Source organism: Kryptolebias marmoratus, linkage group LG14 (genome assembly GCF_001649575.2).
Source record: "Kryptolebias marmoratus isolate JLee-2015 linkage group LG14, ASM164957v2, whole genome shotgun sequence".
Classification (NCBI taxonomy): Eukaryota; Metazoa; Chordata; class Actinopteri; order Cyprinodontiformes; family Rivulidae; genus Kryptolebias; species Kryptolebias marmoratus.
The window spans coordinates 23,712,132-23,724,800 of NC_051443.1; the positions used below are offsets into that span (position 1 = coordinate 23,712,132).

Here is a 12,669-nt window from a genome sequence, read left to right on the forward strand (position 1 = left end):
TCAAAGTTCTCAAATAAAGCACCTTTTGAGAATGTCAATGTTTGTTGGGAATTATCTTAGAAAACTAGGAAGGATTTTTGGTTTATATATTAAAAGTTATGGTTGTTTATTGATTTTAGTAAAAAAAAAAATTGCAACTTTTCGGAAAATGCCCCGCGAAATCCTGGAGGGACTGAATAGTAATTAAACTAACTTTCCCAGTTTCTGGTATTTAACTTCTTTTATTGACGCTGAAGTTGCTGCTCCTTCCAAACGCTGCCTAATCCTGCACGATCGCTTCGGTCCCGGGAGCCGACCGCTCGACCCCGATATCCCGCAGGGATGTTCATCATCGGGCTTTAGAGGCCACCTCACACCGGAAGAAGCCCGAGGCGAATTTTGCGCCGATATTTTCTGATAAATGAAGGTGAGACGAGTTTTTGTCGACTCTCTCTTCGTCCGTCAGTGGTCATAATCTTATGGCTGATTCGTGTTTAACAGTATTAGTGAATATTTGTAGTTTTGACTTGACTTTCTTATAAAATTTAAAAGCTGTCACATTAAAGTACAGACCTCGGCGCTTCTGTCGAGGCTGAAGTGAAGGGAGGCGGATCCGCTCGCTTCTCGTGGTTCTGGCTTCCATGTTTCCCCGAGAAGCAGCTCGGTTCGTTCAGCTCCTTTATAAATAGTTTCTTTTTTTGTTTTTACCCTTAAAGAAACCGGCTGCTCGTTGATGCTTAAAGCTGTATTCAGAGTTGATGCTTGTCTAATCTTTTTAGCTTTAACACGTATAAATGTCGACTTCAAATAAAGATGTTATCCACAAGTTTGTGTCGTGTTTCGTGGTGTCAGGTGAGCAGAAGAAGAAAAACACAAACCACGTGTTTAAACTGATTTAATTCAAATGAAAACGAGCGGCGGAGAAGAAGCAGCGTGGCGTCCAGTTACCACTAAAACTAAAAAAGGTCGGTTGCTTAAAAAAGAAATAAATACATTGATGTTTAAACTTTAAATGTACCTTTTAATGACGACGTGAAATGCAGGAAATGATGTTAAGGCATTTGTTTGTTCTCCTTCTGAGCTGACTTTTACTGTTCAAATATAAAATGACTCTTTAAAAGAATTTAACATTTTTAATCTTATTTAGTGCAAAACAAACTGTTTTTCTAAAAGCTCTGTTTGCTTTTAAAATGCGTGAAGGCACGTGACGGAAAGAAAACATCAAAACAGCAAAGAAAAAATCCTCATGTTTTACGGTTCTATTGGGAGCTAAAAAAAAAACAAAAACAAGTCTTGGCATTTGTAGCGCAGTGCTAGTAGAACAGCAGAAAGGTCAACGGTCAGGGCGAGGGTGGGGGGGTTGCGTTCAGACGGCCAGTTCGGCCATGGCGCGCTCCAGCGGGTCGCTGGTCCAGTAGTCGTGGTCCCAGCCCAGGAACCAGCCGGTGAACGTCGGCGGCTCGAAGCCCTGCTTCAGCTTCACGATGGGGGTTCTGGGGTCCCTGCTGGCCGGGTCTGTCTCGATGTAACGGACCGCTGAGGAAGACGAGCGGACCAATCAGTGACGGCGCGTAAACAAGAGACACTACAGAGACAAAGCTGAAGCTGAAAGGAGTAAAAACATGCTAAAAATGGCTAAAAGCTAAAAACAAAAGGCTGGTTAGATGGGAAAAATAAAACGCCGGCTATAAGCAAAGAGTAGCAAAAAACAAGCTATAAAGGAAAACTAGCAAGAGGCTGGCTAAATATACCAAGATGCTAGCTAAAAGTAGAATTGGGTAGCTAAAACTACAAGGAAGCGAGCTAAAAGTAACAATGCAAACAAGCTAGAAACAGCAAAAGCAAAAGGCTAGCTAGAATCTAAAAGTAGCCAAAATCTGTCTCAAAGCTAAAAGTAGCAAAAGGCAAGCTAGAAGGGAAAAATGTTGGCTATAAGCTAAAAGTTGCAAAAGCTAGCTTAAATCTACAAACAGTAGAACAGTAGTTAAAAGTGAAAAAGCTAGCTAAAAGTAGCACAAAACAAGCTATAAAGGAAAACTAGCAAGATGCTAGCTAAAAGTAACAGTGCAAACAAGCTAGAAACAGCAGAAGCTTAATTAAAAGTTCAAGGTAGCAAAAGGCTAGCTAGCATCTAAAAGGAGCCTAAATCTGTCTCAAAGCTAATCTGAAAGTAGCAAAAGGCTAGCTAGAGGGGAAAAAATGTTGGCTATAAGCTAAAAGTAGCAAAGGGTTAGGGTTAGAATTAAATCTAAAAGCAGTAGAACAGTAGTTAAAAGTGAAAAAGCTAGCCAAAAGTAGCAAAATGTTAGCTAAAAGTAGCAAAAGGCTTGCTAGAAGGGGAAAATGTTGGCTATAAGCTAAAAGTTGCAAAAGCTAGCTTAAATCTACAAACAGTAGAACAGTAGTTAAAAGTGAAAAAGCTAGCTAAAAGTAGCAAAAAGCAAGCTATAAGGGAAAACTAGCAAGAGGCTGGCTAAATATACCAAGATGCTAGCTAAAACTTAAGCGAAAAGTAGCACTGGGTAGCTAAAACTACAAGGAAGCTAGCTAAAAGTAACAATGCAAGCAAGCTAGAAACAGCAAAAGCTTGGCTCAAAGCTAAAAGTAGCAAAAGGCTAGCTAAAATCTAAAAGCAGTTAAATTGTTAAGCTAAAAGTAGCAAAATCTTAGCAAAAGTAGCAAAAAGCAAGCTATAAGAGAGATGAAGCAAGACACTAGCTAAAAGTAAAAAAAATAGCAAAGGCTAAAAGCTAAAGGTAACAGCACAACATAAGCTAAAAATGGTCAAAGGTTATCTCAAAGCTAGATGTAGCTAAAAGTTTCCAGGACAATAGCTGAAAACTAAAAGTAGCATAAAGGTGAGCAGAAGCAGCAGCCGAAGCAGATTTCAGAGAGAAGGATGTTTTTGAGCTCCGTGTATTTCTACGGGGGGAAATATTTATAAATGAAGAAGAATAAAAGTCTCAGCATTCGTCTCCTGAAGGAGGTGAATAAATGAAGGGCTAAAAATAGCCGCAGAAACACACGGAGATAAATAAAAACAATAAGTTTCACAGGTTTCTGACGTTCTTACCGGACGCCATGGCTTCAGTCTTCTCCTCCTCCTGGGCTTCGTTTCCAATCCAGACAAACACCTAAAGCAGAAACAAAAAAGGTCTTTTATTTTGATGTTTGGTTTTGTTTTTCATGATGCTCTGATTTTCCAGGGTACACCTGAAGCAGCCGTGACGCGCCGCGGCTTACCTGCTCCCAGGTGTCGAGGATCATGACGTCATCCATGGCCAGGTCGTCCTGGGTCATCTCCCCGGGTACCTCCTCAATCTGAGGACAGCAGAAACATTTATCAGTCTCTGAAATCAGGAAACCGTGTATTTTGGGTGCAGTCCCCAGCTGCGCCAGAAGGGGGCGGCAAAGCTAAACGCTTACAGAGAAAACAAACCGAATCGAAGCCTGGACGAGAACCGAAACGCCGTTGGATTCGCCGTCATACTCACGACAAAGTTCCCGGTCTTGTTGGAGCAGGCAAAGAGTCGCGGCGGGTGAGCATCCATCTTGTCCTTGAGTCTGGTGGAGGTGCGGTACGCCGCCTTGCCTCCCAGCGCGCCCCAGAACTGATCTGTAACGGCGACACGGACACTTCCTGTTATTCCGCTTCAGGTGGTGGGGGGGGGGGACGATGTCTGTTTCTACAGCGCTCTTAAAAACCACCGAAATGCTTCAGAGACGAGTCAGAATCCGTCTCCAAACAACCACTGCGCCACAGAGAGCCCACTTTCTACAACCTCACAACCGAAAAGGCCAGGGCGTCGCGTCAAATAGAAATAAAAACACAATTCAGTGGTTTGTTTCTCTCTGTGGAGCGTCCCCATCAGTTTGTAAACATCTGGACCTGAGGTTGCCCCATTCCAGCTGTTCAACTGTCCTGGATGGGAGCAGATCTGTTCCGGGAGGCGCTAATGCACCCCCATACCATCAGAGAGGCAGGCTGGACCTCAGAACAGTTCTCTTTGGTCCAGAGGAGACACATCTGTTCACATCTGGCTTCTTCTCTGCCCGATAGAGCTTTAAGCAGCGTTTTGTGGACGGCACAGTGAGCTGTGTTTACAGACAGTGTTCCTGAGCAGATGACCTTTGACCTCAGAGGTTTCTACAGATTCTTGAACACCTTTTGTTGGTTTTCTGAGCTGCAGACGATGAAGTCTTCCCGGTTTTCCACTGAGGAAGCTCCTGAACCTCTGCCCATCTTTGGTTCTGACAGATTCAGCCTCACTAACCTGCTGATAACGAACCTAATTTGTCGCAAGAAGCTCCTCCGGATGTTTCGTATTTGTGCCTCTTATCGCTGCGTGCAGTATTTATTTTTAAATGTGGCGTGCCGTGCGGTCGTCGCGGTCTGCTCACCGGTTTCTCCTCCCTCGAACAGCTCGGAGGGCGACGCCCCCAGGATGCCGCACAGCTGCCGGGCTCCCTGCCTCTCCGTGTCGCTGGCGCCCGCTCCCGCCCACAGGGAGGCGCCGTCGGGCGTCACGAGGACGAAGGCATCGTTGGAGTTCAGGTTGGACGCCGCCGCCTCGACCTGCAGGAACACAGAAGCAAATAAAATATCAGTTTTTTCTCTCCAACTTTTCTACCGAACCCAGCTTCAACAGATCAGAATTTTATTTTTCACTTCTCCCAACGCGCACGAAGCTCCCTGACGCTGGAAAGACTCCCCAAAACAACATGCCATCAATCCTCGCTCAAACACGAGCAAATGGTGTTCGGGGACTATTTTCAGCAGCAGATTAATTCAGATCTGGGAGATTTATGTACCCCACAGCCGAGCGGCGCCCCTCAGAATAAACGACAGTGTTGTCTGTTCCCGCTGACAGCAGAACAAGCCTCTCTGTGCAACATTGTGGCTCAGAAACGTGTTTCTAATCTGCTCTGTGGCACAAAGGAATCAGTTATCGGGCTTCTGGCTAAGCAGACGACACTTGTTGGCGCCGGAATTTTCATGGGATATATTTTCAACGGCTGCGATAAAAATAAAAAAAAATTAAAAAAACGAAACCTCAACAGAATTGCCTCTTACCTCCACGGCTCTGGTGTGGCCCGCCGAGTTGGAGCGCACCTGGAAGAGCCGCACCTCGGCGGGCGCGGACTGACCTCCCTCCCTGGACGTTCCGCCTTTGTAGACCACCATGGGCTGCCCTCCGAACAGGCTCATCAGGTGGGCCGGCTCCTTCCCCTGCACCACCCTCACCTGGTGCGCAAACACCAGAAAACAACCCCCCGCCGTCAGATCTGTGTGTTAGGATGCAATTCACACAAGCGACACAAGATGGCAGCAGAGAGTTGAGCTGCGAGCTGTTAAACGTGCACGTTGAACACGACGTGACGGGTCTTTTTGTCTTCCAGCAGCCAGTCGCTAATCCTGACCGTGAAACGAGCAGGTAAATGTTTGCAGACGGGTTTTTGCGTCCGTTTGTGACGGGGAAACTTCACAAACTCGGTGGCTTCTGCTCTTCGGGCTTGATCAAATATTTGACACGTCGGTGCGGATCCGAGACGTAAAATGTGTCCAAACATTAAATGAGTTGGAGCATATTATCTGCCAACATTTACCAGCTGCAAAAAACACGATTCCTCTGAAACTTGAAGCAATTACAGTTGCAGGATAGCGCAGAAGCTCAAGTTCTGTACCAGGAAATGGATCTAAATGGATGAAATAACCGCCTCTGTCTGTGACAATTAAACAAACGTGATCACTGGAAACATGAAGGCTGTAGATGCAAAGCGAGAACATGCGAAGACAGAGTAAAGTCTCGTAAGAGCAGAGCCACTGGAGCTTGTAATAACACCCTGACAACTCAGCCATCATTTTATTTTGACGTTTGGAAACAGGGTTGCTGGAATCTCCTGTTTGTCTTTGACCGATTCACTGCCACGCCCTTATATATATATATATATATATATATATTTACCCTTAACGGGATAAAACATTGTCTCTGTGGCTCGAGACATTCTGCTGGGACAAACGAGGAGCAGAGGAAAAGTACCTGAGTGGTTATAGGAGCACCGACAACCTGAGGAGCCAGAAAGGACCAGCAACCGAGGAGGAAAAGCAGCAGCAGCGAGGAAACGATGGAGGGGGAGGATATAAAAAAAATAAGGAAAGGATGCAAAGACTGCACTGAGTGAGCCGTGGAGAGAGGATGAGATTATGAACGTAAGATTAGGAGAAGAAAGGAGCGGATGAATTCGACGTGACGTACCTGAACGGGACCGCCGCCGAGCTCCTCGTCCAGCTTGGCGCCGAGAATTGCACAGGCCCCGATTTCGTCCTGACTGGAGTCCGTTCCCTGCCTGCCACAAAACACGACGTAGCCGTCAGTCAAACCGGAGTCAAATGTTACCGAAATCATCCAGATAGACGTTAAACGTTGCTGCTTTCTTTTCGACGCCGTCCAAAGTTGTGAAACTCGTCTACCATTTGTCCCAAACCTGAGGTTGTGTTCTCACCACATGTAAATAATGTGTCCCTGGCGTCCTCCGTGGCGGTAGTTGTACAGGATAATGTAGCTGTCTCCTCCGTAGAACTGTCCGTATGTGGACGGATCCACCAGGACCTTGTCAGATGCCTCGATGCGCCAGATCTGCGGCGGTCAGGAGCAAAGATCAAGAACAGCCAGAATGTGGAAACAAGACTGCTTTAACTCCCCGTGTACAGCATGGATAAGGTTTTTAACACCATGAAACCAAGGAGAACCTTTTCTTCCACAGGCAGCAGGACGGCTGAACCTCCTGTGATATCTACGGCGTAAGTAGCTTTTTCCTAATTTACGGTTAAACCAGCGCCTGTCAGGATGTGCGAAGGCTTCTTTCCTCGGGCTATAAAAGTGCTAACCTTCCTGTTGGATGCACAGTTTTGGCACATTTTAACACTTCAAATTCACCATTAAACCAAGGACTGTCGGATTGTTCAAAATCGTCTCAATCCCTCCAGGATTTCGCGGGGCATTTTCCTAAAAGTTGCAATTTTTTGTTTTTACTAAAATCAATAAACAACCATACCTTTTAATATATAAACCAAAAATCCTTCCTAGTTTTCTAAGATAATTCCCAACAAACATTGACATTCTCAAAAGGTGCTTTATTTGAGAACTTTTGACAGCTTCTAAACTGACATTCATGAGCATTTCTGGATTGTCCCTGGTCTGCAGGAAGTGACGTCACGTGTCTTCTTCCTGAGTTATTTGGGGTTATTTTGTATTCCACAACTACACAAACCCACAAAGAAGAGACTAAACCACAGAAACGGTGGCAAATCACTTTAGAAACAATAAATATTTGGTTAAAGTTGCGGGAAAGTTGTGGTGTTTTGGGCAAAGTTGCAAAAAGTTCGCTTGATTTTGCGTTAATAGTTGCGATCGCAACATTGCGAAATCCTGGGGGGTCTGCCATCTTTCCGCGGGCAACAAGGCTGCTAAACTCCCACTAAACGCAACTTTTTTTAACACTAGAAATTTACAGTTAAGCCAAGGAATGTGAGAATGTGAAGTGCACAAAAACTGCTAAACTCAGCACATTTTTAACTCTACCAATTTACCTTTAAGCCAAGGATTGTGCAACAGCTTCTTGCCTCAAGCAATCAGATTGCTAAACTTCCTGTGATATAAGCAACTTTTTATCTGTTGACTCGTTCTTTAACTTGCAGAAACAAATAGTCCCCCCCGCCCCCCTCACCTGTTTCTCTCCACTGCCGTCGTCCACCATACCGTGCTGGGCAGCCATGGCGGTGGACTCGTGAAGGCTGGCGGCGTCGAACGGCACCTTCTCGATCTTGGCGATGCTGTTGGCGATGTAGGCCACGCCCAGGCCCTCCGTCTGGTCTTTGTCCCGCCAGTTCTTGAAGAACTGCTTGAAGAGCGGCGTCTCGCCCGTCTCCGGCAGGACCTGGACCGACGTGTGCTTGGGGTAGCCCATCTTCTTGATGAACTCGTCGGCCGCCTTCATCGCCGCCTTCCGCTCGTCCATGTTGGCGTCTTTGCCTGGAGAGGAAAGGCGGCGGCGGGTGGGTGGGCCACAACGGCAGATGAGAGGAAATAACCGTTGGCACTGACCTTTCCAGACGAAGATTTTGCCGTCCGAGCCGTGGTCCAGGATGAAGCAGTCGCCGGACTCCAGGGCGCTCTGGGCAAACGGGTTCTCTGCTGCCACCAGCGCGATGGTCATGCCTCCGCCGGCGTTGGATACCTGCAGGATCGAAAGCTCTCAGTCATTTTTATCTTCGCTATAAGCACTGTAACAGTTAACAAACAGCATGTTAAAGATGCAAAACCTGGTTTGGAAAAACTGCATGATGTACGCAGAAGCACCAGAGAGGCTTTCTGAGAAATCAGCAAAATTATTAACGCAATATTTGGTGCTACAGCTTGAAAACTTAGCTTGTAATTTATTGCAAGAGATACTATAAACATAGGGAGGAAAAGGTGTCACACGGCCCCGTTTGTTTGGTTAAAACAGGACGAGATGTGTGGAAAACAGTTTATATGGCAGCTAAAGATCCGAAGAACATCTGGGTTTTATTACTGGTTCAGTCATAAAACGGTGTTGATCACGTTGTTGTAAAACCTTGAACAGAAGAAGTGAGTTTTAGTGGTTATTATTCTCTTCTATGCAGACGACACCCAGTTGTACGAGTCCGTAAAAATCCCAGATTCCAGCAGTTTTGGTAATCTCACATTTTGTCGTTCTGGTTCACTGGTTCTTCGGTCTGCTAATAAATCAAACGATACCATCCAGCCTGATGGAAATCTAAACGTAATAATTGATTCAAACTTTAACAGTTTCCCCGTATTTGCCTGCCTGCTTTAGATTCCAGATTAATTCTCGAGTTCTGCTCCTGCCAAGTCATTAAATAGCCTCTCGGCATTAAATCGCTCATTATTTGAGTCTGGTTTCCTGTTTTTAAAGCTCTCACCTTGTAGAGTTTCGCCCTCTTCCTGTTTGAAGCGTCAGCCTTGATGTCATCGGACGCTCCGGGAGGAAGATCTGGTTTAGGACCTAAAACCTGGAAGCAGAGGCGAGGATTTAATCCAGGTGTCGGTTTCGGGAGCTGGCTTGTTCCCGGGCCCTCACCTCTAACATCTTCTCGCGCTCCGTTCCCTCGTCGCAGACGTACACCCGCGCCCTCCCGCTGCGCTCGTTGTCACGGATCCCCTTGGCCACCTGAGTCGCCTTCAGCTTCTCGAAGCGATTGCTCTGAGAGCCGCACCACTGATAAATCTCCTGAGGAACGAGAGGAAGAGGAGCAGGTGGCGAATTAGCCGATTAGCTTAACGAGGAGGGCTGTTTTTGCATCCTCGCCGTTGGAGAACAAATCCTGACTCACATCTCCCAGGTCCAGGATGAAGCAGTCCCCCTGGTTGAAGCTGTCCCAGCTGACCGCCACCTCGGTTGCCCGGACAACGCGGCGACCTTTGACCTGCAGCACACGCTGCACCACCACCTCATTGGTGACGACGTGTTTGAACCCAGATGCCACGCCTCCTTTCTGGAAGAGAACTGCCGCGTTTCAGGGAGACGAAAGCGAGACCTGCCCGCGTTGTTTGTTGGCATCTACGGTGGCCCTGAAGTTCAAACCGTAGGCAAAACGGATTAAAAACAGAAATAAAATTTCCAGACATCTTACCATGTATTTGATTCCAGACTTGAAGTAGCCCAGGAAGGTTTTCGACTCGTGTCCTTGCACCTCGCGGTACTGGATGGGTTTCCCCCCCAGGAAGTCGTCCATTTGGACCGTGAAGATGGCCGCCGAGCCGCTCTCATCCTGGGAGCAGAAGTCACCTGTGCCGAGGGAAGCGAGACCCGTTCCGTCATTGTGCCAGTAAAACTGTTTGAGCCACCAATGACATGTAGTGAGGGTAGGGAGCAGGCGGAAGAGAGCCCGGAGAGAAGAGGACGGAGTCCCACGCGTGTGAATGAGAAGGACGCGGGTGGGACAGGGAAGCTGAAGGGGAGTGGACGTGTTGAAAGTGGACCAGAAGGGTCCTGGGTCCTGGCAGAGGGACGCAGCGGAGACAGTTTGGACATGTTCAGAGAAGGGACAGGGGACGTGTTGGAATTGTACGAGCGTCTGAACCAGGGGTGTCCAATCCTGGTCCTGGAGGGGCCGCCGTCCTGCAGGTTTTAGATGTTTCTCTGCTCTGAACAACTAAGGGATTAACAGAACCTGAAGACCCGCTGAAGAGCAGGGAAACATCTAAAACCTGCAGGACGGCGGCCCCTCCAGGACCAGGACTGGACACCCCTGATCTAAACCGAGTCTTTGTAGGTCGGAACCCCACAAACCCGATCATTTTAACGAAGTTAATCAGTTCCTGAGAACAAACTGTGGCTCAGCAGAATCCAATCAGGTCCTGTTTGTCTCTGAGCCGTTTTAATGGGGACAAACAAACCCAACCACTTCCTCTGGAGTCTGATTAATAAACAGAGCTGGTGACAAAATGTTAGCATAAGATATCAGGAACACAGAAGAGCTTTAAACTAACGTACCGGGCGATAAAATTCAACACATTCTAACTGATTATTTAAGCCCGTAAAGTTTTACTACATTTATACCGAAAGGTTGTAATTTAAGTGGATCGAGGTTGAAATGAAGAAGTGAAACCTAACGGATGGTTTACTTTGGGTTTCTGCTTTTATTGCCTTAATATGTCACCGATCTGTGACAATCAAACCCTGGATTCTTTCCTCTTTAGTCTCAAACGCCACTTTTCTCTTTAAATAAAACTGTCGCTTGCTGGAATAATTAGATTTTAAGAGCGCCATGCAAAACACGGTTTGCAAAACCATCATCATCTCTTCGGTCCTAGACCCTAAAATGAAATGGGGAAACCGCAGCCGGACGGCGGACTCACCCAGCCAGAAGTGCAGGTCGTACTGCAGGTTCCCGGAGCGCTGCTTGATGGTGTTGAGGACGAGGTAGGCGTCCCCGGTGTAAAATCCCCCGTGCAGGTTGTCGGGAACGGGCACCAGGTCGAAGTTCTCCACCCTCCACACCTGCAGGCCCGGTTTCTGACCGGCCCGCTCGAACTCTGGGTGCTGCGCTGCCATCCTGCCTGCACAACCGAGCGAGACGTGAGACTGAGAGGAAGCACAAAGCCGCTCCCGTTCAGCTGTTGTTGTTGGAGCTTTGGTTAGTTATTAATACACACGAGGATGAATCACCACCACCGTGCGCCCGCCATTTCCTCCTTTAAGCGGCGAGAGGAAATCCTATTTCTGTGAACCATTTCAACAAGCTGAAACTATCATGACTACGAACTGCGGTAGCTTATAATTTGACAAAGGTGCCTCTTTTCTTCCAGTTAAATCTGCATTTGATCGTTGATTCAAGATGGCTGCTGGGCAAGCACGCTTGTGAGTGTCTCTGCAAAACAATTAAGTGAAAAAATGGACAAAATTTGGACTGAACAGCATAAATTTTAGTAAAAACTGCAGGATTCTCACAGATTAAAGTGCTCGGTCTGGATTACAGCGTTGCAAACATGAAGACGGGGCGACGAAAACGCTCGCCGGTCGCAGAAATTTGCCCCAATTTATTTTTATTTTTCATGAAGAAGAAAACAAAAGGAAGGGTTAGTTTCTTTGCAAAGAAAAGTAAACAGTTTAATAATCTGTTGATTCGCTTGCATCTAAGTTTAAAAACTCTCCGCAGCGGCTGGTTTGGACGCTGAACGCAACACAGCGTCGACATTCAGGCCCGACCTCTCTGAATGAAACCTTTCTGGGTTTTATTTCTGCTCCTAATTGGTTAATGAGCTCAAGTTTCGGTGTTACGAAACGAGGGACGGCGCGGAACACAGGCTCCGGTTTTTCCACAGGAATGCCTTTCCCCGATTGGACGCTGCGGCGAGAAACCGAGCATTGTTGCAGGCAGCTGTCTGCCCACAGTCACGGCAGGAATCTGCTCCCGACCCTGGAAGAAGGAAGCGGCTCCGAATCCACCCACCCGAAGCAGCCAGTGATGGCTTCCTATTTCCCTCTCAGTCTGCAGCAACAACCCCTTTAAGGGTCAAAAGTTTCTGTTTTTTAATTATGATTTTGGTCACAACTTGTCTAAGACCATGTCAGCTGATGAATACCTTTAATTTAAATCAATGGTTCCGAACCCTGGTCCTGGAGGAACACCGTCCTGCAGGTTTTAGATGTTTCTCTGCTCCTCAGCAGGTCTTCAAGTTCTCCAGAAACCTGTTAATCACTCAGTTATTCAAACAACTAAAACATCCAGGATGGTGTTCCTCAAGAACCACTGATTTAAAGAACCAACTAACAGTAAAGACACAAACATCTTGGAGTCCCAGGAGGCTGTGGAGCACCTGAACATCCTGTGCCAGCTGTGATGAACCGCTGTAGGAGGTTACTGTCGCAGCGTTTATATGGGGAAATGGAAGCAGAAGAAGAAGAAAAAGAGGACCAGCTGGTCTGGAGTGATGCTGTCAGGAAATGGAGCCCCGGGAGGAGGCCGGTGCTGGTTGGACAGTTGGAGGAGGCTGGTGCTGGTTGGACAGTTGGAGGAGGCTGGTGCTGGTTGGACAGCGGGAGGAGGCAGGTGCTGGTTGGACAGTTGGAGGAGGTCGGTGCTGGTTGGACAGCGGGAGGAGGCCGGTGCTGGTTGGACAGTTGGAGGAGGCCGGTGCTGGT

At 47.2% G+C, this 12,669-nt stretch overlaps 1 protein-coding gene across 2 annotated transcripts in view; it reads right to left on the bottom strand.

Annotated features, from left to right (window-relative positions):
• Window positions 1–858: 858 nt before the first annotated feature.
• Window positions 859–12,669, bottom strand: part of gsna (gelsolin a) — a 15,222-nt gene continuing 3,411 nt past the window's right edge. The window contains exons 2-17 of one of the 2 annotated variants that reach the window (XM_017425507.3): window positions 10,884–11,084; window positions 9,656–9,810; window positions 9,356–9,517; window positions 9,103–9,252; window positions 8,945–9,034; window positions 8,085–8,217; window positions 7,708–8,012; window positions 6,484–6,617; window positions 6,237–6,327; window positions 6,021–6,047; window positions 5,054–5,224; window positions 4,381–4,555; window positions 3,474–3,595; window positions 3,223–3,300; window positions 3,053–3,113; window positions 859–1,515 (exon numbers count right to left, since the gene is read on the bottom strand). In XM_017425507.3, coding sequence (XP_017280996.1) covers window positions 1,346–1,515; window positions 3,053–3,113; window positions 3,223–3,300; window positions 3,474–3,595; window positions 4,381–4,555; window positions 5,054–5,224; window positions 6,021–6,047; window positions 6,237–6,327; window positions 6,484–6,617; window positions 7,708–8,012; window positions 8,085–8,217; window positions 8,945–9,034; window positions 9,103–9,252; window positions 9,356–9,517; window positions 9,656–9,810; window positions 10,884–11,079 — 2,220 coding nt within the window. In that variant the 5' untranslated portion in view covers window positions 11,080–11,084 and the 3' untranslated portion in view covers window positions 859–1,345. The remainder of the gene's footprint in view (window positions 1,516–3,052; window positions 3,114–3,222; window positions 3,301–3,473; window positions 3,596–4,380; window positions 4,556–5,053; window positions 5,225–6,020; window positions 6,048–6,236; window positions 6,328–6,483; window positions 6,618–7,707; window positions 8,013–8,084; window positions 8,218–8,944; window positions 9,035–9,102; window positions 9,253–9,355; window positions 9,518–9,655; window positions 9,811–10,883; window positions 11,085–12,669) is intronic. The other variant, XM_017425508.3, reaches the window with a different exon arrangement.